The following is a 26633-nucleotide window of genomic DNA, read 5'->3' on the forward strand; positions in this document are numbered from 1 at the left end:
ATGGAGCATTTTGCATATTGTCCCAACCTGCGACATATTTTGCCTTTTGGGTAGGGGGAAATCTACGGAACGACTTACATTTAGCGCTTAATGAACACCTTGTATATCAAATCATACTTTTGTGTTAACTTACACGTTTCCAATAAAATTAACAGTTTGCAAATAATGGAATACATTATTCAAATAATAAAATAACTTGTGTTTTTAATTAATTAATTACTTAGAAGATTTTTTGAAAGTTTTTCATTTTCTTGCACTCTGCTAATACTTATGTAGCTCATGTAATATCTCATGTAGCTGGAAAAACTAGTGGACATGCAGGAGTCACAATTCAGGGTGAGTTCATTACCTACTGAACTGAGCAAGGTGGAAGTTTTAGTTCATGATCATCAGAACAGTAAGCCTACAGTTATGGAGTTGTTCAAATTCAGCTATACTGAAGCTCAAGAACTTGTCAAGAAGATTAATGAAGCTGTAAGTGGTCATATCAAATGATTTTTTAAAATTTCCCTTGTATAATTATGTATCTTTTTATAGTGCTGAAAGAGTCTGGTTTTAAATATTTGTAAGTAAAGCTGAAGCTGCCTCAGGCAGAATTTCAAATAATAGTTAAGTATGTACCATCAGAACATAACCAATAAAATTTTTCCCTCTTAACATGTAACAGGTAAATATTCTGGAGTCTATATAAGCAGTCATGTCTAAACTCTATCAAAATGCTGAGTTTTTCAAGAAGACCATGATAATTATTTTTAACTAAAAGTGAAACTTATGTTAAACACTGTTATAACTTCTCTTTTGTTAACATCACATATATTCTCTTAGGCCAGAAAGTCATGTAAACTAAAAGCACGCGAAAGAGAATTTAAAAATTAGATAGAATATTTTTAGCTTGTCGAGGTGAACGCATGCGTACCACTTTAGAGCATGTTAGCAGCAGTTCCTAGTGCAGCATTGTACATTAGCTAGTTCGGAACATAGTACACTGGCGGGAAAAACTAACGGAACAATTATAAAAGAGTGCTTTATGTTAAATCTATTAAATGATGTTCAATGAAAGGTAGTTGGTTTGGTAGCTTAAGGTCAGCATTATCACGTATTCCGATAGGATTCATCTTCACTGATCTTCATTTACGTGTGGAAACGGGTGCTTCAGATTCTAATTCCAAGGTTTCAGGATTAGTTGGATAAAACGTTCCCGTGCGGAAGTTAGAACATGTCCTTCAGAAAGCATTTGATTGATTGTAAGAAATGGCATATGATTAGGAAAATGGACATAGAACAGACATTCTTACAAGTTTGTATAGACTTAAAAGTAGCCAAAAGCGTCATGTCAAGAGCTTGGAAATGATATAAAGACACGGATCATGTAGGCGGACAACCAGGTCAACGTCCAAATCATGCGACAGCAGACCCTCACGTTTGTAATTTGGCAACGATTATTAAACAAAGTAGACAAATAACGCTAGTCCAGATTACAACGGAGTTCGGTGCAGCTAAAGAAATTTAACTATTTAAATATACCAAGAGTGGCAGGCTACAAAGAAAAGGGCTTTATGCAAAGAAATATATGATTTATATCGCAATAACTCGGGTTGCGAAATGCGCCCAGTTGCAGTGGTACAGAGACCACCGTGGTTATAGTTCTCTTTACTAATAACCTCGAAGTAAAACACACACAGGAAGCCTGAAAGTAGTAAAAGACATCGGTACAAAGACATCGGTACAATGGTGTGGGCGAGTATCAGTTTGGATGGCCGCACTAACCCACGTGTTTTTAACCAGTGCATTTTCCCTAATATTCTGAAATATAAAGAGATAAGATATTTTATCCTTATGTCAAGTAGTTTAGGAGTGTAAGCGGTAATAATTTCCTCCTAATGGACGATAATGATCGAACCCGTCGCGTTACATTACTGACCGATTATCTTGAGGGCGAAGTAATGCAGCAGATGGAGCAGCCGGCATATTCTTCATATTTAAATACGTTAAAACATGTGTGGATCCCAAGACCCCGACTTTCATCACTGACTTTTCACTTCACCCTTACTTAGCTCCAGGAGCTTGAACACGGTGTTCATCTTGAATCCACTTTGTCACCATTGGGCAATCTAATGCATTATTCAAGTTACATGAGTTTTTATAGTTATTCCTATAATTTTTTCCTCCAGTATATTTCCGGCTGCTGTGCGAGTTGGTAAGTAGCTTTAAGTGCTTAGTTGATAGGAAACAACATGTTCAATGTTTTAGAAAAAATATATTCTTGTAACCTTGCAATTATCAAAAAGGCGAGTTTGCCTTAGTTTTTGTTAATATTTTGTCGATAAATTATCGATTATTTCATGTAGTGCAATTTTTAACATTGGTTTGAAACCACCAGGATTGTTTATGTAAAATATTATTCAGTTTTAATCTGTCTGTGTGTGAAGTTGATCAATAGTTGGGACTCTAACTCTTTACCACCTAAAAGGAATAGCTCTGCGTGAAGCATCGCTAGGTAGGCAGACTTGTAAGAGTAACTTAAAGAGTTCATGATTAAGTATCTCCTGACTCATGGTGGACTTGGGCGGGGACTCATGGTTTCAGTTTAGGAAATGAGTTAAATATGTAGATATGTAATTTCATGTTTTACTGCAAAGGAACAAAACTCTTTCTAATTCGGAACTTTTTCCTTTCACAGGAACCGGCAGACGCAGCTGCGAAAGACAGAGAAAAAGTCATTGGTATTCATGACGCAAGAAAAAAAGCTTTCGAAAAGGCGTGGGAAGAACACAGAAACCGACTGGAGCGTCATCACCAGCTGAGCATTTTCAATAGAGATATGCACTTGGTATGGAAATTTTGGATGTGCGATTTCTGTTTATGAAAGGCGATGGTGTATTGTTATGAGTAATCATGTGCCTGGAGAGTTTTTACATGAATATTCGTTGAATGATATGAAAGTTCAAAACAATGCAATTATCTGCAATAAATAAGGAATAAGTTCATTGGTTTCTGGAAATGTATATTTCATAATTTTTTGTCACTTTCCCAGTAAGAACATTTCCTCGTTTTACTAAAAAAGTAAAAGAATGCCCAGATAGAATTTGGTACAAAATGTTAGGTGTGGAAGCTAGATAAGCTAGATGTCTAAACTAAATTTAATTATGCGGGAATTGGATGGGATGATATGGAGACATACTGATCTGTTTTATGCGGTTCTTTTACTGATGTGTTCATTTCTGCTGCATATTCATAAATTAGTTCATAAATTACTGAATTCTTTAGCGAATTTAATTTATTCTCTTTCAATTTCTGTGGATTCTTTTTCGAAGAATGTAAAAGATATGTCTTAATCACACCAAAATGTCTATTGACAATAAGTAATCAGTAATAATATGATTTTCTGAAACCAATTGTTTTATAAATCAATTCCATTCAAACAGTTTGCGCCTTCGGCTGGATAGTTAGCTGATCTGCTGGAATAGTAACGTATCCACTATATAATAGTAACGTATCTAATCCCTGATGGCAGATTTATGTGTTTCAAAGCGGTCTAAGTGCATGGCTTCCAGGAGTGTTAAATACAAGAGAAATTGGAAAGATCAAAGACATTAAACAAGTGCCTATGCAATAATATGCGGTGTCGTTTTGAATTAAGTGAATTATTACGCCACATATAAAAGGGATTAATTTAAATATATTAAAAAAAGATTACGTTTGGGAGCATTCGCCTGCAAACGCTCAATAAATTTTTCCTTGTTAATTTTGTAATAAATTTTCTCCACGTACTATGGCGTTTAGATGATTTTATATTAAAAGTGTCGCGTTTATATGGCTCGTGATATAACGAACCGTAAGAAAATCCCGACTTTTCAGCTATAATTCTCTCTTCTATTTGATACAACAACCTTTTATTATAGGATCGGTTTTCGTCTTCTTAAACAAATCGAAATTTTGGGGTCACGAAAATTCAGTTCGATAGTTGAAATTAAATAAACTGCATTCATAAGACTTTTAAAGAAATTACATTAATTGACATTAATGAGATTAATTAACTATAATATAAAGTGCAAAAGGAATTTGTAAAGCTCTCTAGCGATTCAAACTTTCTGGATGGGAGTTATAACTAGATTTCTCATTATTTCTGAAATGGCATCAAATGTTCTTCTCTCATTCAGCACCACATATTTTTATAAAACTACATTTTCATCTGTAACTGTAATTAAAACAAAATTTCGTTTAATGTTGAAATATGCTGAAGATGCTGTGTGTTCAGCAGTATCAAATACCGCATCGGTATTTAATTTGTTACGTAGCAGAAAAAGAGCGAATTTGTCTCATTAGAATTTTCTTTAATTTTTGTTTGCTTACTTCTTTTTATATGTATATTGTTTACCAAAGCAGTAAATTATTTACGAGAGGATATTTATTTTTATATCTTTGTTTGATATTTGATATTTGGGGTGCAAAAAAAGTTTCAGTGATAAAAAGGGGTCTCGACTGAAAAAAGTTTGAGAAGCCTTGCCTTAGAAGATGGCTATAACAAACGTTGACTAATTTGTACGATGAAACGTTTTTCATTATTACGGAGAAAAAATATTACTTTGTAATCTAGGTTTAACGAATAGCAAATTTTTATTCAAGCGTCTTCACTTCACTTTGCTGTTGATTATTGCATAGAAAAAATATTACTTTGCAATTTAAGTTTGGAGAATAATCGAGTATAACTATAGATAAAAAATACATATAAATTATCATTTAATTATGTTTTAAAAAGGAAGTTATAGTAAATATCTCAGATTGAGATTAGAGCATTTGCAGGACAAATTTTTGTTGATTTGCATAAATACGATATTTACGCTTCATTCTAATAATTGCTTTGCACTCAATAAACAAAATTTTTAAAGATTTTGCAATTTAGAAAATTTAAATTATGTTAAGCAATTTGTTTTGTTCTGATTTAAAAATTTATAGTTTTGTGGGAATTAAATTTCTAAAATAGAAATATACATTTTTCTAGAAAAATTCTGTTGAAGTATAATAGTGTATATTTCTCAAGTCATTAGAACAAATATTGTTTAAGCGATAAAATATTCGTCTGTATGCCGAAAGAGAGAAAAAATATAGTGGCTATTCGGGAAGATAATTTAAAAAAGCTTTTAAATGTTATACCGCTTCCATTATTTTTCATCGTACTGTTATTTTATATATTTTAATACTACTTAGCTACATATTATTTTTCCTTATCTTGCTATCAAGGCTTCAAATAGAGTAAAATATTAGAGATTAATAAATAATTAATATTGTTGGGAAATGTCCAGCTGCTTTAAGATAGTTTCCCCACAATGCGGGGTTAAGTTTGCTAAATTTGGCGCGAAATCTCCCTTTGGCGAATCGCACGAAATCGTCCTCTGGCGCAAAATCGCCCTTTGGCGAAATTTGGTGACATTTGACGATATGCCGTAGACGGAGTGAGAGCATACTAGAACGTTCCTCGGAAATGTTCTCGAAGTAAGTTAATGCTGTATATACCTTGCCTATCCTGGAAGAAAGTAGTATCTTAAGCTCAGTAGTGGAGTAGTGTCTTGCGTTACGAAGTGGAGTAGCTTGAAAGTGATCGACCGAGTCGGGGGGCTGTGCCTTAGTGCTTTTGCCTTGAAGCTGTCTTCACCATTATAGCCTGAAAGCTGTGTTGTTGATTGTTTCAGCGTGTTTATCGTAGTTTTTTCGACGACTGTAAACGTATCTATTGAACTGTCCTATAAAATATTGTCGCATATATTGTGTTTTGATTCTTCATCAAGTGATATCATCAGTGATTCCAAATCCACAAACCCGTAGAACGCAACAATATGTGGCAAGGTTAAAATGATAGTAAATAATAAAATTAACTTGTAATTCAGATAAGGAATAGAATACTGTTACAGATAAATTAAAGTTAAACATTACACATAGAATTTCACTGAATTGTTTCACTGCAGATGAGAAGATAAGTGTCTAGAAGTTCTGGGTAATTTCTGACCTTTTTACTGGATCTACATAAAAACTTAAACTTTTTTTTTTTTTTTTTTTTTTTTTTTTTACTCTAATTACCACGTAATTTTTCAAGTCTTATTGTTTTCAGTTTTTTGGATGTTAGTTTTTGGTCTTAGAGACCCTTTGTAAATACACTGTTTTGCAAAAACATCGGAGCACCATGAATGAAGTGGTTGTTTTAGATGAAATTGACTAGGTGTATAGCTCATACGCAGATAATAAAATGATTAAAAAATCAACGTCATAGTACCTGTTCACGGCTCACAATCACCCATTGAGTATTCAAATTAGTAGTTGATCGAACCACCGCTGACAGCAATGCATGCTTAAATTCTTCGTGGCAAGGAGTGGTAGAGGTTCCTAATGTCATCCTGCGATACATTCTGCCAGGCATTCATCAGTTGTCGCTCCAGATTTGCGATATTTTGTGGTACCCGAATCTGGCGGACTACCATGCCCCAGACATGCTTGATTGGTGAAAGGTCTGGTGACCTTGTTGGCCAGGAAAGAGTATCAACCGACCGGAGACAGTCCAGAGATATGCGAGCGGTATGTGGCCTGGCATTATCTTGTTGGAAAATGGCGCCAGGATGACGTGCCATGAAGGGTAATTCAACCGGTCGCAGGATGGTATCAGCATATCGTTGAGCTGTATAGGATGTACGGAGGATGACTAAAATGACCTGCTGTCATAAGAAATAGCTCACCATACCATCACACGAGGTGTTATGGCTGTATGCCTTTGCAAAACAAAAGGCTGATTGAGACCGCTGGCCCTGTCCTCTCCAGATACGAACACGGTGGTCATCTGCTTCAAGAGTGAAGCGGGATTCATCGCTGAACATTATACGATGCCAGTCTGATCGCAGCCATTATGATCGGCTGCGACACAACTCCAGACGACTCCGCCGATGTTTTGGGGTCTAAGGCAAACGTCTTGGACCTCTGTCGAAGGCGTTTGGCCTCTGTGAGCGTAATCCCGCCTCAAACAAGCGCCGTGAAATGGTGGACGGTACCACAGAAGGTATAGACGTGGCTGTAGTGCGTTGAATAGAGAACAATAATACCATTGGGGCGGTTCGGACCTGGCGAAAAATCATCCTATCTTGCCTCGCTTTTGTACTTCTTAGCTTTCCAGACCCTTCATTTCGTCGGCAGTTTCCTTGTAGCAACCATTGCTGCCAACATCTTTGCACAGCAGTGTCTGTACGCTGCAGGTGGCGGCCTATTGCTCGGTATGACCACCCAGCTGCACGTAGCCCTACAATGCGACCACGTTCAAAGTCGTTTAGTTGTCTGTAAGGCGTCGTAATGACGTCTTTAGTTGCTTCTTTACGGAATGACAATAGCAGCAACAAAAACATATAAATTTTCCGTCTCTGTTACTGGTTTTATACTTTGCGAATATCGCACTAGAAATGCGCGCTATGATAGCAATTCCTGTTCATTTGCCTTGAAACTTTCGATCAAGATGTTTTTCCATACCAAATTTCGTGACGATCGCAAAATTCCTTCTTGGTGCTACGATGTTTTTGCGAAAGAGTGTAATAACAATTTGTTCCTTGTTAGTATACTTTTCCTAATTATAAACTGTTCTTATGAAGTATGCAAATTAATATACCTTCTAGTGTCTGTTGTCTCTGAAGGTGTAAAGTAGATGGATATCAATTCTAAATCTGTGTTCCTTACAATATTATATGTCATAGTTCTAACCATATTAAGAACTGAATCTCCAGGTAGTTACATGGGAGAGATCTAATTCCTTAGGCATGTTAAGGTACATATCAATTGTGTTAACTGAGTATAATTAAGCATAAGTATTTGAAGTATAGTTCTGAGGCTGAGTTATAATATGGGTTAAATTTGTCTGTCAAGTACTGTATATAATATTTCTGTTTTTTCATTTGCAGATAAACCAACAGATAGAAGATCTGAATAACCAGCTATCATCCATAAGAGAAAGCCGAGGAGACAGCCTGCCTGCTACACTGCACACTTCGGAAGCTTTCTTACAATTCGAAAAGACTATTGAGGTATATAAGCTGTTGTGAAAGCTTTTTCCGAGCAGGATAATTGATTAAATATACAACAGAGCCTTGATTATACAATTGTACAAAGAACTAAGAACAAAGAGTTCAATTATACAAAGGACTGAGAGTATCAAAGAACTGAGTAGGTTATCTAAGATTGTTAAAATTACTCGCAAAGAACTGAGTAGGTTATCTAAGATTGTTAAAATTTATTTGGCGATACTTTCCAGAAAAAAGTTTCCAGAAATAAAAGATAAGTGTGAGCAAAATTCTTCGAAAATTTCCGATCGCTGTATTTAAATCTTGTAAATGTAACAGGTGTTGTAATCACTATTCCTATTTTTTATCGTGCCTTTGCCTGTCCGAGTACATTTTTACTCCCTTTTGAAATCTGTTTCGTGAAGTATTAATTATGGCTTCTAAATGTCAAAAATGTTATCTTCTATTGAATACAGATTAGTTGTTTTAGTAAATTACTGGCTTCTGATTATATAACGAGCGAAAGCCAATAATTATATGTGTAGGCGTTAAAATATTTTGTGTATCTTCTCTTGAAAAAGGAAATTTAATGTCAAAATAAATTACTTGATTTTTGAAAGTAAATTTCATTTTAGTTTTAATAATTAAAAGTTACAGAAAAAACAGTTTATTTGATTTTTAAAATACGTGCATTGATTATTTTAACAAATCAGTACCCAAATTCATCTTGATCGTATCCACATTAAATAATCAAGGCTGTGCAGCATTAAAGAAAGGGATTTGAAAATACGGGGACATTTCAAAATTTTAGAAAATCGTCTGTTTTTGACTTTGTTCTAAAGCATAAATGTTACAAAAATTAATCTTGAATCGCCTTAAATTTTCTTACTTTTTGAGTCGTATTTATTCAACTGGTTCTCATTTTTGTATAATTTTATGTATACTTCTGTAAGAAATTATGTAATTAGATTGAAGTGAATTTAGAATTAAAGGAAGCCTGTTTGTGATATCTGAAAGATTTTTGAAGAAAATTAAATAAGTATTTTCAATTTTAATTCTGGATATGGAAATCTAATTTAACGCTTTATACGCTAGTTCAAATAAAATGAACGACAATTACGTCTAAATACTTTAGATCAGCTTAAAAATGAGTAATGATTTTTTTTTCTTCTCCAGACACATGATTCAATTTTGTAATTTATTCGTAAACAATTGGACTGAAAGTCATTGTGTGGGATCAAATCATATGTCTTAAATAACAGAACCTTTTTATTATAAATATCTCTTTTTGTTATAAACATCTCGTATAATTTATTTCTAATCCATATTTTTCTCAGGTATCTCTGTGCATTTAAGACTGCGATTATTCACATTTTGCCGAGCTCTTTAAGTTTTAAACAAATAATATCTGGTGATTATCGAATATGTTATCATGCTCAGATAATATATTTTCATAATTAGGATGAATTAACCAGAAATATAAATATTTACCAGTGTTTATTAATGGATTATGATTTAACATTTTACTTTAGAAGTAAGAGAACAATTTTAACTCTGGAATACAGACATAGAATTATGTTTGTAAAAATGTTGCAAATGGTATGATGTAGTCTACAAAATAGGTGAGAACTCTCTCTCTCTCTCTCAATATATATGTGATAATTTAGAGGCTCGCAGCCAAATTAGATTGATAGAATTTAGCGGAAAGCTGATTAGAGAAAAACTAGAAATCAATCAACTTACTGATCATGGTGGAAGTGGTAGTAAATGTGATACGTATGCAGGTAGCATAGTAAATAGTTTGAACTCTTGGAAGAACCATACATTCACTGGATAATCACAATAAATCTTTATTACTTGACGATTATTTTTTTAAAACATATCATATTGAGTAGCACAGCATAATGGGGGGGGATTGATGCGTATTGATGCCTATTTGCGGTCGTATTTATAAGCCGGAAAATTTTTCTTTTAATCCTGAGTAGCGATTGGGCTAAGGATTTCGCAGTGCAGATAAATTGCAGGGAAATAGTGCGTAACATGCTGCAGAATGATGCAAAATGGTGCAAAGCGTTTCCTTGCAGCGGGGATGTGTTTAATGCAAAATTATCAATTTAAACGTCCATTGCCAGTTTGTTACAATTAAATTTAATATTTTTGCTTCAATAAAATTTAAATCTGTAACGACTGCGTCTGATTGCATCTATATGATATCCAAGTTTCTTTTTTATTCCGGATTTACTATGTGTGCTTTAACATCTATGTGTGTAATTTTACCACATCATCACGTATATAAATATATGTATTATAATTGATTATCAATAGTGGATTATATATACGTATATATATATATATAAAATTATTAATAATAATATAATAATTAATAATGATTTTTCTTTGCAGTTGCTTCAGATACGCATTCAGGAGTTTGTTAGTACTGCTGAGAGGTTAATACGTGACCAAAGAGTCGATTCTACACTCGTTCGGCAAGAGATAACGACGATGCAGAAAAAGTGGTCGACCTTCAGGACGGAAGTAACTAACAACAGGCGACTTATTGATGTTGCCATAGAATATTTCAAAACCATCGAAGAGGTACTGTTTCTATATTCTTTTCAGTTCATAAACATCATTTCTAAACCGTTTGCCCCATTGTTCTGAATCTTGTTAAAACCACCGGAATTAAGAAGAGTTGTAAAATCTTGTACGAAAATATAAACTCTTCTCCGAATAGCCACCTCTAAATTGTAGAAAGCATACTTTTACTGCTATAAAATTTAAAAGTATCAAAATGAGTGAAGAAAAATATCGTTTTAAATATCTAGATGATTACGGCTTGATGTAAAGGAAACTAAGAATAATAATTATAAAAAAACTCTTCACTTGGCGGTAGCAAAACTCGAATATAGTTTGAGAAAAACGAAAGCCTCGTGGAATTTGAATTTTTAATTTGCAGGATTTGAAGTAATAACTGAGGCGTTTACTGGTTACTATGACTACTTAGTTACAGCAAAATTTTAATATAATTTATATCTTGCGAAAGACTGTTAGCTAAATGTCATGTTTCTACGCCAAGAATCCTCAGCCCCATTTTTTTTGCAACTTTTAAAAGAATAGCTTTTTTTTTTCACCACTCTTTTGCCCTTTCTGTATAATATTCAACATACAACATAGCTATAATACTAATAATTGCACATATGTAGTTAAATGATAACAATTAGACTAAGAATATGAACAGTAATTTCTGTAAATTTCGAAAACGTTTACTTATTTAGTTTATGTTTTATTACTTTTTATATCATTTACAAAGTTTAGTATGTTTTGCAATCATCGTGTTCATACTCTTGGTAGATGTTCAGCGAATTATTGCTAAGCCTAAAATAACAACTGGGAATTAAAAACGGTGCAGAAGACCTTTTTATTTTAAACTAAGAAGAATAATGCACATCACCCAACTACTTGTGGCGATGTAACTTAAACTTACAGTCAAATGTAAAAGTTTAAATTCAAGTGAACTAGTAGCGGGAAGCTGCAGAAATCAATTTAACGCAAATTTGGCTCAGAACTCTAACCGGCGTGGAGATTCAATATCGGCAATTATAATACAAGGCCGAAGATTATAAAAATTCTTATCTAAGTTAGCAACCTAGTAACGTGGCCTCGACGCGCTGTGTCTTACAATCTAAAAGCCTCATCTTAAATACACGAGAGCTAATTGGTGTTCTGGTGTTGAAACGGAAAGAAGAAGCGACAGTAAAGGTCTAAATCATAGAATGACTAGTTAATTAGCATAAATGAACTCTACATGTTATTTTAAACTTTACAAATATAAGCTATAATCAGAAACTATTTTAATTAATGTGATGACTGCGCTTTATGTATTAAAGCAACGTATTTTTTTATATTTACCACAAAATTCCTGAACGTAAATCACCTCGTCTAAAACATTCACCCTGTTTCTTGTTTCCGTTGTAAATTATTGAGTCGTCTAAAGCCTGCTTCCGCTAAGTTATAGGATCTACTTCTCTTTGAGCACATTAACTAATCTAGATCCTATTAATGAACCTGGAGACTTCTCGCACAGGCGTGAAAGAATACCAGCACATAAGAAGGGTGAAAATAGCCCATTGTTACTTTTAACTATGAACAGAAAGGCACGTACTTCGTGCTTCACAATAACACCGACAACTTGCAGTTGAAATTACGATATTACACAAATAAATTCATGTCTAAAACAAAAAGCGCTGGATTAGGACTTTTAAGTTATGGCTAACTAGACTGACTCGATAACCTAACAGGCGTGATAATTATTCAAAAGGCCAAAAGACATATCAGCGTAACAGCAAGGTCAGAAATGAAACGTGCGCTGGCTGGGGAAAACACGCTGTTAGTAAACTTCAAGATTCACCCGTTTAAATACTCAACTTCACTTACCTTTAAATTTACATCCTGGCGAGGAAATGCGAGGGGAAGTTGAGGAGTTCAGGAAATATAGCACAAATTTAAATAATACGTGAATTAAACTAAAGGAAACCCTACAAGTTGATAAGAGGAATTAATTTTTCCCTAATGTTATTAGTTCGATAACTAATTTTATTTTGGGATATTTCTCTGGAATGACTTTTAAATTCCAAAACTTAGTGTACCCATGTGTTTGAAGATTGGTGCTTGAATATTTGGAGACTTCTTTATAACAATGCATCTTCTGAAATACCGTCTTTTTCAATAACGTATGATCGCATGAAGTTATCAAAGTAATGATTTTTTTTTTTCGATTCTGTATCGCTATAAACAAGTTAACTTTATAGAGAAAACTGAAGGTAATCGTTCTAGCTTCAGTAGAATTGATATTTTTCCTTGAAATTTGATTTCCATGGTGCTGAAGAAACGAAGACATATCAGCTAAGTAGAATATGTATTTTTTCTATATTATTAATTATGTCGCCATAGATTTGTCAGCTTAAAAAAATCCATTACGGTATTAAAAATATCTATAAAATGCTACAAGCAGTTATAATGTCTAAAAATCTATGAAAACAGTGATTTTGATTATACCGATTTGTTGCCGTGCATTTTAAGTTGTCGACCTCCTATAAAACTCTTGAACATCATTGACGCTTTTTAAATTTCATGGACTCTCTGGGGGTTAATACTGACTCTGTTGGGAACTCATGTTCTTTGTCAACTGTGCTGTATTCCATAATGTTTAAATTTTCATACGTTTGGAGAAATCCGAGATTAAAACATGAGGAGAAAGGTTGCTTCGAAATAGTGAATTAACTTGTTACAGTTCAAACGTAGAATAAAAACTCAGACAGTAAAAAATTAAATTTAATGCAATACATTTTAGAAAAACATGCATGCTGTTTCTCATTATTGATATTTAAAATAGCCTTTCAGCAGTTTATCCTTAGTGTTGGTGTTCTTACACTTAATATGTTTCACAAACTATAATCAATCAACAAATGGACTGTATTCCTACACTTTTATTAAATTACACTTGTTAGCGATGCAAAATAATTGATACAAAATAAGCGAGCCATTCTACATGGCTGTCACAAACACAATTCTATCAATCAAATTATCTTGTTGCCACACATAAAGTTCAAAACTAAAGGAAGAAAAGCAAAAGGAATTTACGCTGTTTGCAACAATAAAATGAAGCAAACGATACTCACATAAACATCCTGGCCCTCGTTGAAATCCCAGGGGATTTCAACAGTTGGAGCATTTTGAAACTTCTTAGTCTGTAATAAAAGATAAACATAAGAAAAATAATACAAAATATTATATGCGAAGCAGTTCATAGTTTTTTAGTCTGAATAGGAAGAGGACACAATTTCACGACTGGTCGTTTTATGACACCATGACCAGTTTTAATACTAGCAACTCTGACTCTTTGATCTGAGCCCGGATGAACAGCAATTATTCTCCCTAACCTCCATTTAAGAGGCGGAAGGTTGTCTTCTTTGATGAGGACTAAGTCATTGACTTCTAAATTGTTTTGACTTTTTTGCCATTTAGGTCTTTGTTGAAGCTGAGACAGGTATTCTCGACTCCATCTTTTCCAGAAGTGCTGAAAAATAAACTGTCTCACATGCCATCTGTCAATGTGATTGAAGGAACTATAATTTAGGTTTGGTTCAGGTATGGCAGTTAAAGACGTTCCTATTAGGAAATGACCAGGTGTTAATGCAGTTAAATCATTTGGATCAGCCGATGTTGGACACAATGGCCTAGAGTTGAGACAAGCCTCAACCTGCGCTATCAAGGTCTGAAAATCCGGATAGGTCAGCACAGTATCACCAACAGTCCTTTTTAGATGTAATTTCATTGACTTTACTGCCGATTCCCATAGTCCACCAAAATGGGGAGATGATGGCGGGTTGAATATCCATTTTATTTCCTCTAAAGACAAAAATTTGTGAATTCTTGATTTTGCTTACATTGCAAAAAACATTTTCTGATTTCTTTGTCTGCACCTTTAAAGTTAGTACCGCAGTCACTATAAATCTCAAATGGTTTCCCTCTTCTTGTAATAAATCGTTTCAATGCACTTAAAAATGCCTTTGTTGACAAATCTTCTACCACTTCAAGATGTACTGCCTTGATTATAAAACACACAAATAAGCATACGTAATATTTAAATGATTTTTGTCCACGTCCTGCACGATGTTTAATCATGAACGGTCCAGAAAAATCTATTCCAGTTCGATGAAATGGTCGTGATTGTGTTACTCTAGATTCCGGTAGATCAGCCATTATTTGACTTGCAGTTTTAGCTCTAAGTTTACAACACGTAATACAAGATTTCACTACTTTTCGGATAGCAGATCTAGCAGTTATGATCCAAAATTGCTGTCTAATTAAAGATAGAAGAAGTTCCGGTGCTGCATGCAGATATTTGACATGAAAGTGTCTAATTATGATTTCTGTCAGATTGTGTTTTGAAGGTAATAAGATTGGATGTTTTTCATTTTCTGATAGTTGCGCATTTTTCAGTCTTCCTCCTACACGTAACACTTTGTTGTCATCTAAAATTGGACACAAGCTAAGGAGGTTGCTGTATGTAGGTAAGTCCTTTCCCAACTCCAAACATTGAATTTCTTTAAAAAAGTGAAATCGCTGTATTATTCGGACAATACAGAAAGTTGCAGCTCGAATTTCATTACTAGATAAAAAAGACGTATTTCTTTCTAGATATGCTACTTTAGAATTCGATATGAATCTTAATATCCAAGCAAATATGCGTTGTAACTTTGGAAATGAAGATATATTTGATATAATAGCAAGTTCCTGTACAGGTTCAGAAACTACAAATGAGACTGTTTTACGTGCATCTGGTAATGCCTCTTCATCTATAAGAATATTTTTAGATAAGGCAATCTCACTGCACTTTAACCAAGAAGGACCATTCCACCACAATTGATGAGATAATAGCTCTGCAGGAAATAATCCACGTGAAGCACATTCAGCTGGATTTTCCTTTCCATCAACATGACTCCAGTTCTCAGGTGGTAAGATGGATTGTATTTCAGAAACTCTATTGGATACGAATAATTGCCATTTTTTAGGATCTGACCTTAGCCATGACAACACGATTTGTGAATCACTCCAACCTTGCACTAAATCAAAATTTATAACTAATGCAGCTTTTACAGACTGAATGAAGCGTGCCAATAACACTGCTGCACATAATTCCAGTCTTGGAATCGTAATAGATTTTAATGGTGCTACACGAGTTTTAGCTGTTACGAGTTTAACATTAATGTCAGAGTTATTGCAAGTTTTGATATAAATAACTGCTGCATAACCTCTTTCAGACGCATCACAAAATCCGTGAAGTTCACATCGAAAATAATCAGGTAGCAGAATTTTCCTAGGTATATTTATAGAATTCAAAAGTTTAACTTCTCTACATAGATTTCTCCAATTTCGATCAATCTCTTCTGTTACAGGATCATCCCATGATAACTGTAATTTCCACAATTGCTGAAGGATCATTTTAGCGAGAATTACAAACGGAGCTATCCACCCCAATGGATCGAATAGTTTTGCTACGAATGACAAAATAATCCTTTTAGTCGGAACACTTTGATACTCTATTACACCGACATTACATTTGAATTCATCATTGTCCGGATGCCATTCCAATCCCAGAACTTTCAATGGTTTGTCTTCTATTACACGATGAATATTGTCACTATCTGTGTTTGTTAAGCCAGAGGTTTTTAACAATGACGGTTCACTTGTCGACCATTTGTGAAGCTCAAAGCCACCACTTTTTAGCAGATGTTGCAATTCGTCTATCAGTGCAATACCTTCCGAACTATCTTTTACACCAGTTAACATATCATCAACATAAAAATCTTTTAAAACTATATTCTTTGCCTTTGGAAAGTTCAATCCTTCATCAATCGCTAACTGACTCAAAATTTTGGTTGCAAGATATGGAGCAGCTGCAGTTCCATATGTAACTGTTTTCAAACGACAAACTTGTATTTGCTTATACGGGCTATCTCTCCATAATATTCTCTGAAAATCTCTATCTTTTTCATGAACCTTTATCTGTCTGTACATCATTTTAATATCAGCGGTTATTGCAATGTTATGAAGTCTAAATCTTAGTAAAATACAAATTAAGTCATCTTGTATTTTTGGGCCTATCATTAGTGTATCATTTAAAGAAACACCTGTGGTTGTTTTAGCGCTCGCATCGAAAACAACTCTCAATTTTGGTTGTTAAGCTAGAGTCCTTCAACACGAAGTGATGTGGGATATAATAGTGTTTATTCTCTAATTCATAATCTGTGTCTGGGACTAATTCTACGTGTTCTAGTGAAAAGTACTCTTTCATAAACTGAATATACTGGTTGTAAATTTCTTTCATAGATAACAGCCTCTTCTCCAAGTATTGAAATCTTCTGTACGCCACTTCACGGGAGTCACCTAGAATATCTCTATTACGTTTGAATGGTAATGCAACTGAATAACGACCTGATGTGTCTCTAAAATGCGAGTTTTTAAAATGTTCTTCACAAAGTTTTTCTTCATTTGTTAAAGGTTGTACATTTGGAAACTTTTCTAACTCCCAGAAAGAATTTACTAACTCATCTGTGTTTGTATTCAAATGATTTACATATACTGGCTCAAAATTTGTAGATTCAAAATTTGTAGTACCCGAAATTATCCATCCCAACTTCGAATTTAGAGCAAATGGTAGATCAGGACCACGTTTGACAATTTCTCCCGTCATTAAATGCAGAAATACATTTACTCCAAATAAAATGTCAACTGGTTGTGACTTGTAAAATAATGGATCAGCTAATTGTAAATCACTGAAGTTATCGAAGATGATTGATGGCAAAGATACATAGGGAATGTTATCTGTCACCTTGTCCAGTACAAACGCTGATGTTGATACACGAATATCACTTTTAAAATGAGAAGTGAATACTAAATCGACTTCCCCATTACTTATAGTATTAAATTCTCCTAAACATGATACAGAAATGGAATTATCTTTCACTCGTAATCCTAATTTCTTCACACAATCCCTTGAAATAAATGATCTCTGAGATCCAGTGTCACATAAACATCTACACTTCACAAACTGTTGTTCAGAATTTTGAACTTTTATTAAAGCAGTACACAATAAAATGTGACTGGTTTGATTATCTTTTGCATTAGAATCATAATGAGAGGCACAAACTGTGGCTGAAACGTCCTTAGGACTCGTTAATTCATCTCTTTTAATGATAGATTGCGTAGGCGGAGATATACTGTTTAACTGAGTTTTATTCTTTGAATTATTTACAATGTGCAAAATACTGTGATGCTTCTTAAAGCAATGTTGACATGTATTTAAACTCTTGCATTTTTTGAGCAAGTGCATATTAGATAAACAATTAAAACAGTAACGATTAGATTTTACAAAATCTATCCTTTGCTGAACCGATAAATTTAGAAATTTCGAACATTTGGCTAAACTATGATCTTCTTTACAATAACCACAACCCGAAGTAGCAACCAGAACATTATTCTTATTTTGAAACACAGATTTAGGTACCTTATTACTTGTTGATTTGCTATTTTGAAGTGTTCTTGCATAGTTTTTTAGGAATTCAATTAAAGTCGTAAGTTTTGGAATTTCATTAGATTTTAACTGACGTTCCCACCATAATTTTGTAGAAGGGTCTAATTTTTGCAAAATTAAATAAGTCATTAAAGTGTCACCAAAATTATCAATGGTTTGATTCAATACTTCTAAAGAACGAATTACTTCATTAATATTGTCAACTAAATTTAAAATAGCAAATGCTGGTTCATTTTGAATAGTTGGTAAACTTAAAAAACGTTTAATATATGCAAAAATTTGTTCTCTCTTATTTGAATATCTTTCGTCTAACAGATTCCATGCTATTTCAAAATTACAATCCGAAATTTGAATGGTTTGAATAATGCGATATGCTTCACCTTTCAACGAAGCCTTCAAATACTGCAATTTTTGAGCATTAGATAAATTTGTATTATTTCTTACACAAGCACTGAAAAGATCTTTAAAAGCTATCCATTCTGTAATATTACCACCAAAAGTCGGTAATGTTAACTTGGGTAATTTAATATTGTCAAGAACCTGTTCTGAAATTACACTATTAGAATTATTTTTATTATTTTGATTTTTTAATATTTTTTCACCTTTAAATTTTCACAAATAAATTTTATCTGTGTACTCCTGAACATTATCTATTTCGTTTTCTAATTCTTTAGTATCTGTAATTAAACTTTCGATTTCAGAATCAAGCTTCCTTAACTCAGTTTCTTTTTGTTTCAATAATTCGACACATTCCTCTAGTTCTATTAAATTAATTTCATCTGCAGTTAAAATAGTTTCAATTTTCTTTACATAATTAGTAACACTCCTGCGAAAGACCGCTCTTTTTGTTTTAAAAGTTATAAGTTCACTCATAATTGATCAATTCAAAAACAGAAATTGTTCTTAAATCACTTAACACTATTATTAAAATGAAATCGAATTCTATGTTGTATTACAACATTGTTCTTAAAATTTAACAACAAATTAAACGAATTTTTGTTCAAAATCCACTTACCTCACAAAGTGGATAATTTTCACAAACCATATGCATATTGCGTTGTTAGAATACACTTAGAACAGTCACTATCTTCACTAGCTCTCCGGCTAGACTTTTGACCAACAATATGTGTTCTATTAAACTTAATATGTTTCACAAACTATAATCAATCAACAAATGGACTGTATTCCTACACTTTTATTAAATTACACTTGTTAGCGATGCAAAATAATTGATACAAAATAAGCGAGCCATTCTACATGGCTGTCACAAACACAATTCTATCAATCAAATTATCTTGTTGCCACACATAAAGTTCAAAACTAAAGGAAGAAAAGCAAAAGGAATTTACGCTGTTTGCAACAATAAAATGAAGCAAACGATACTCACATAAACAGTTGGATAGAAGTGTTGTTGTTATTAATAAAAATGACGTGAAAACAATAAAGGTATGTGAATCTACATGTAAATTTCATAAGCATTATTTTTTCTCTTCAAATTTTTCAGGCGGAAGAGTGGTTAAAAGAAGGTAGTCGTTTGCTAATTTCGGTTGCCCGGAAATCATCCTCCTGCTCGAAAGAAAGTGATGTCGAAAACCTAAGGAAAGAAGTTCAAGATTTCTTAAACAAAGGCAAAAGCAAGCAAGAGGAGAGGATGAGAAAAATATCGTCTCTATCGATTGAATTATATGGTAAGCAATGTGTTTAATACACAAGTTATCTTATGTGATATAATATATCATATGAAATCCTATGTGATAAATAAGTTTTACGCAGCTTTTTCATAATTAATAATGCTTTTTAATTATGTTCTCATTTCTTCCCCGTGCATTATATCACTTCAGGTGATCGACCTCGTGAGTCCACTTTTATGGTGACAAACAAGAATAAAGACATGATAGATTCATTTGGTGTTATCACGACAGAACTTAACACTCTATCCAGTAATATTAAAATAGCTGAACAAACGAAGATTGTTAAAGAGAAAGGAAAGGTAAGAAAACTGCATTTCATCTTCCTATATGAGTTTTCATTTGAAAGGCGAGAATAATTAACAATAATTAACATTAATAAGTGAGATTAAAGTTCTGTTACTTTCTCCCTTTTATTTCTCCCTTATAGTTCCCTTTTATTAATTATCACCACTGTTAAAAATTTAAATACATTTTTCTGTTATTACATCTTATTTTTGTTCCAGAACATTGGATGAAATATTAGCACCCATGCAAAGCTTTCTTCATTTAAAGCAATCTAATTGTTTATGCAAATTTTTTTTCATTTAAAGCTCATTGAGATTCTAAATTTAAAATAATTAATGAGATTTTAACAGTTCTTGTCTGGAATCAAATTCAATATCTCATTATATTACTTAAAAATTATCTAAACTTATTACTATTCCTGCAGTATTTCAGAATATCATTTATGAATAAAATTGGCCATTATAAATAAAATTTCTAAACTAGAAATGTGTATAAATTTCTTATTTAATCTTGTGTAACGTAGTTCATTATGTTGTAAAGACTTTAGTTTTTTTTTTTTTTTTTTTTTTTTTTTTTTTTTTAAAGCAGGAGAGATGAAAAATGAGCAATGCCCTCGTCGGGATTCGAACCACGGACCTCTCGAATACGCGTCGAGCGTGCTGAGCACTACACCACGAAGGCATGCGAAGAAGGCAGGAGAAATACTTTATATACTCCCCCTTTTAAAGGGCGACTGGGGATTAGGGTACCCATTCACCAAATTCTGGTGGTGGAGAATCATCATCCACTACCTTTTTTAGTTTGGGAGCCACCGTAGAGGCATTAGGAATTTTCGGAAGCAGGGGAGATGAAAAATGAGCAATGCCCTCTCCGGGACTCGAACCACGGACTCCTGGAATACGCATCGAGCGTGCTGACCACTACAACACGAAGGCATGCTAAGAAGGAAATACTTTATAATTGAAATACCTTATAATATCATGCATTGGAGCATTAGCTTTCTAATTAATTTTTTTGGCGCTGTCTCTTGGCAGATTGACGTCTGTTAAGAAGTAATTTGTTTATTATCCTTTCAAAAGATGGAAAATAGTACTTTCCGCTTTTAACTAACGTTTTCGAGTATTTAAAAAAGAAAGTTATTTAAAAACATTCTTATCTTATAGGAGGAAATGAATGCTGTTCTTCACGCTGCTCAAGCTGAAGCAGAAGCTGCAAAAGCAGCGGCAGCAGCAGCCCAAGAAGCTGCTCAGCTGGCTGCAGCTGCCGCCAAAGCTATCCCTCCTAAACCTCAGCAGAAGCCACCTCGCTTTATCAAAGAATTACGTGATTCTGAAGTGGCCGAAGGAGTTAAATTCACGTTCGAATGTGAAGTTGATGGAGAGCCTATGCCTCGGGTGTGTAATAGCTTTATTGTTTTCATTGAAATGACAGATCTTTTAGTATGTTCAACATTTGGTTGCAAGGTCTTTGTAACTAGAACCGTAACACTATCTGAATTTCTTCGTAATTTAGAATTATAACTCTCTGTCGTTATGTATTGGAATTTTATAGATCCTTGTTAGCACAGCTTAGATGCGTAACCTCATTCACTTAATTACCACAGAAAGTTCATAGTTACTTATGAATAAACGCCACTGAACCTTTAGCTGCGTCAGCCACAGAAGTTGTTTTCAAGGAAGTCTTCAAACTGATAACATTTGTTGGAATGATGCCTCAGTGCAGCATAATAGTAATAACAATAACAATGCTATAATATTCTGATCATGATAATTAGTGCAGATTTTTGTTTCATAAAAGCATTATAATTTCCTGCTTCCACACGAAGGGTCCATAAACTTAGCTTTTCCATGGTAGTTTCTATATTTTCTTCCATTTTAAAAACAGTTACATTGTAAAGAAAGATTTAAGTTATTTTTAAAAAGTGTCACAAAAATAAGATAATTTCATCATTATATAAAGTTTCATTTTAATTTTCTAACCAGTTATTTTAAGCTAAGTTAGTTTCCTATCAAACCTCGTTTCATTTCCCTGCCAGAATATAAATTTCAAGCGCGCGCGATACTCAAATTAGGTAGAATGAAGGAGGTATTTAAAGAAAGGTTTTGGAGGGTGAAATCAGGGCGTTTTCTGACTGCTTGAAAGCCACATTGCTAACTTTGATTCTCTCGATTTGAATTCTGCAGTATTGAGTTATTCTTGCCATTAGGCTTGTTTACGCCGACTTTGGTCAGAACCAGTTATACTGTGACATCATTAGACTACACTTAAACTTCATGAATTTTAGTTTATCCATTATCTTTGATTTAAGCGAAACGTGTTGGCTTCTGTAAGCACAGGTTGGTTGCACTTTATTTGGATTAGTAAAAGGGTTCTTTACATCTTTTCTCTGTCTCTGTGGTATTTATAAGACACAGTGAAAAGTCACTAGCTATCTTTTTAGAGTTCTATTCTATTTGTAAGCTTCCTAAGAAGACCAGATCTTATAAATCAATTAACATCACTAAAACTGTCTTTAAATTCAAGTACTACATCTTTAGCCTTTGAGAGACGTTGGTTTAAAAACATTAAAACTTCCCTCATTTCCAAAAGTCTCTTCAAAACATTCCCTCTAGAGAACCATTTTATTTCTGAATGTAAAAGAAGATGTTTATCTTCATTTAGCATGTCTTTACATAATGCATTGAATAACCTGATATTCTAGGGACGATGTTTTATGAAATTTGTAAATTTTATGCACTCTTGCATAGCAGTTTGCAAAAACAATGACATTTTTTTATGGCCAAGGCTTCTCTGTCTATGCTGCAGTGCAAGTGTACACATTCTGCTGCCATGCGCTTTATTTTGGAAATTATTTTGAAGAAATTCAGATCGCCTGCTATTGCTCGAATACCATTGCTGCCTAGTCACATGCATTTTTTCCAGTCTGTGTCATTCTGACTCATGTGTGTATCAATCAAGTTAAGAATTTGTTCTGCTGTTATTCTTTTGTTCAGTGGTTTGCAAAACGAAACATTTCTTTAGATGCATTCTGAAAATCATATCTCACAAAACAAATTAAATTGGCATTGTCCGATAGATCTGCAATTTCATTTATTTGAAGAAATAAACTATTGCGCTGTTTTAAGTGAGCTAAACGATTTCTACGATATTATCTATTTTCTCCGTGATTCTAAACATCTCTGTGGTATTTGAAAGAGATAACATTTATTTGGATTTGCTAATTTTTATCACATACACGATATGCCAACATTTTCATTACAGGAACTATTAACTTCCCCGCAACTGTATGGGGATATCTAGTTTTACAATTAACTGAGATATTTTACGAGAAGTCATAACTAGATTATCCCCCTTGACAAAGCTTTGAAGACATGTTTGTTTACTACAAGCTCTCTGGACATCAGTTGATCGTTTATCGGTTTTTACAGGCACATTGCTTTGTTAATTAACCATTCATGCATTGATAATTAGGTCTGATGTAAAATTATAATTACTAGTAAATATGTATAAAAATGTATGCAGTACCTGAGCTAAAATCTAACAAGTAATCGTTCACAGTACGCATGATGCTTTGTCGTCACCAAAAGTTAACTAAAATGCAGTAGTAAACCCTAATAATATTTTACCGCTTTAAACTTTAGACTCGGTGTCGACGCTCTCGTACAAAAATATTAGCTATGTCCGCTGCCGTACAATCTGCTGCCCTCAAGTCTGATCAGGTTTTCGTGGCGCTGCAGATATAACATTAAAATAAAAACTAAACTGAGAAATAAATAAATAAGCGATGCGTTTCAGTATCATGTGTCATCTATGAAGACATTAAATTACTAAATCGAAATCATCTATTGATAAGCTATAATTTAGTTTAAGTTATAATTTCATAAGTTTATCTGCTACCAGGCTTTTCGCTTTCGTGACCTTGTCCCGGGTTACGACCCAGGGTTTGAAAAACGCTGCTCTGAGGCTTTATTAAAACTAGTGTTTTCAGCCAAAGTATTGGTAATCATGACGACCTCAACGAGAGAATTGCGTAAAATTTGGAAGCGGTGAGTTGAAAGAGAACAGTTCACCTGTTGATACTTATTAATTTTGTTCGTGATAATTTTGAGTGACTAAATTAAATGAAAGCTCTCTCAATCCATTTCACATTACACAAATTTCATAAAGACCTCAAATAATCTTATCATTTATTCTCAGACACTCTGGGCTCTAGCATTACGCATTGCCTACATTTAACTTAAATTGTTTAGTCAAGTCATAAAGTACACAGATTGCAATTAATACTAAAAAAAATTTAGGATTTCTGTTTTAAAAATATAATGTTAAAACAAGTTCTGAAAATCGATTAACTAATTATATTCTTATTTTATAGGTGCAATGGTTCAAGGATGGTATCTTAGTGGAGAATAATCCTGATTATCAAACTTCAATGGAGAGAGGAATATGTAAACTAACTATTGAAGAAACGTTTTCCGAAGACACAGCGAAATTTGTATGTAAAGCCACGAATCCTCTTGGCGTTGCGGAAACCCAGAGTTACTTATCCGTAAAAGGTACTTTTTTTGTACATCATTTATGAGTACTGAGTTAAATTCTTCTTTTTTGTCACGTATCGTTTGAAAAAGAAAAATAATTCAATATGCCTTTCAGTTAGCTGTTCGTTTTAAGGTAGGCCATATTACAGTTGTACATTAAAATTATTTTTTTTAATCTTTGACAGTATTTTCAAAATCAAGTAAAACTTCTTGTAAAGTAACCAACAATAAAACAATTTAGTTTTTTATTATATTAAATATAATAGAACTCCAAGTTTTGGATTAACTGAGACTATAACTCCTCGGAATTATTAGATATTGCGATTAATAGGATTGTATTTTTTATATTTATTATATTTTATTTAAAGAAAGAGCAAAAGCAAACTACTATTATTTTCTAAGTAATTATTTTTATTTACTTAACATGCAAACTTATTTGTAGTTCAGATGGAATAAAACAATGAAATTAATGTTTATTTTAAGTAATGCCTAATATTAAAAGCAATACTATTGTATTTATTTTTACTTTACTAAAATTTTTTTCTTAATGTATGCACAAAGAAACTACACTATGCAGAGAAATTACTTTAATTTACATAAATTTAAATTCATAATCTGTTACTATTTAACTAATTAAAGAAAACCGGATACTGGTCATCTTTTTTTAGTTTGTTTTTAGAAAAGAAACATTTGTTATGGTTATATAATGAGTGTTCATCCTATGCTATGTTGCATAATTGTTTTTCTCTTGATGTTTGTAAAGCTACATATTTTCCAAATAATATTTAGTGGATGATATTTATATATGGTAATGTATTATTTTATTGAATGAGATGAATATAGGTGTCTTGTTTACTATCTTAAACGAGTTATTTTTTTCAATTTGGTAACCAATAAACATGAATCACACATTTACTTAAATTAATGTAATATTTCTTAAAAACAGTGTACTGTACTATTTCATATTTAGAAAAAACTTTTATTTCTCAAATCAATAGAAAACAAAATTAAAAACATGTTTATAGTTAAACAGGAAATTTAAATTTATGCAATCTCAAAAATAAGTGATCAAAATATTTGGAATTATGAATAATTAGAGTTAATTCATATTTAATCCTTTTTAAAATTCTATTTTATTTTGATAACTTTATTTTAAGTTAACATTATTGTATCTTATGCAGAATTAAGGAAATCTTCAAGTTGCAACTTAATTGTTTTAAATTTGAAATCAGTTTCTTCTCTCCAAAGAACGAATGACATTTAGATGCCAAATATCTATGCAATATCTGGATCACAGATTTTGAGGTTACAATTAAGGTAATGCAAAGGTTACAATTAGTTTCAACGTAAAGAAACTATAAATTTAGTTAATAAGTTACAAATCACATAGTACTGTTGTTATTGCAATAGATTCCTGGATAGCATTGTATTTGTCACAAAAGGGCAATTGAGGAATGAGAAGGAGCCAGCATTATCTCTATATTACTTTAAAACCATTATAAACTTGTTCTACTTCATACGTCTTCTGTTAAAGTACTTCTTTTGAAATATATCTTATTCCACTAACAATTATAGTATAATTTTTGGTGGTCTTCTCCATTCTTACGGTTAATTTCAATATTGTGATAGTAGTTAGACAGTAACACTGAATTTGGTTTTCTTTTCCTTTGCAGAATCTCGTCCTCAGAATGAACTTATTCCACCTCACTTTGTCCAAGAACCTCTTGATACCGTTGTGTCTGAAAGAGAACCCCTAGTCATGGAGTGTCAAGTATTTGGCAATCCTTTGCCTCTCGTGTCCTGGTTTAAGGATGATGTGTGCATCGACTATTCTACAGATTATTCCATTACGTACAATAATGGATTTTGCACTCTGAAGATTGAAGAAACAAGTCCTGATCACCAAGGAAGATACACATGCCGTGCTGTGAATCAAGTTGGGCAAGTGGCTTGTAGCGCTAATTTGAAAGTCACAAGTAAGTATAATTTTTGAAAGCTT

General features: G+C 33.1%; 1 protein-coding gene across 1 annotated transcript in view; it reads left to right on the forward strand.

Moving 5' to 3' along the window:
• LOC118183992 (uncharacterized) overlaps nucleotides 1-26633 on the forward strand; it is a 543427-nt gene that overhangs the window by 152906 nt on the left and 363888 nt on the right. The window contains exons 17-25 of the mRNA XM_085809921.1: nucleotides 298-474; nucleotides 2681-2830; nucleotides 7929-8051; nucleotides 10431-10622; nucleotides 19628-19811; nucleotides 19965-20113; nucleotides 21263-21493; nucleotides 24472-24652; nucleotides 26308-26610. Coding sequence (XP_085666047.1) covers nucleotides 298-474; nucleotides 2681-2830; nucleotides 7929-8051; nucleotides 10431-10622; nucleotides 19628-19811; nucleotides 19965-20113; nucleotides 21263-21493; nucleotides 24472-24652; nucleotides 26308-26610 — 1690 coding nt within the window. The remainder of the gene's footprint in view (nucleotides 1-297; nucleotides 475-2680; nucleotides 2831-7928; nucleotides 8052-10430; nucleotides 10623-19627; nucleotides 19812-19964; nucleotides 20114-21262; nucleotides 21494-24471; nucleotides 24653-26307; nucleotides 26611-26633) is intronic.

The sequence above is a fragment of the Stegodyphus dumicola genome, chromosome 2, assembly GCF_044657685.1.
Source record: "Stegodyphus dumicola isolate Sdum_Otavi_A_Nest chromosome 2, ASM4465768v1".
Taxonomy (NCBI): Eukaryota; Metazoa; Arthropoda; class Arachnida; order Araneae; family Eresidae; genus Stegodyphus; species Stegodyphus dumicola.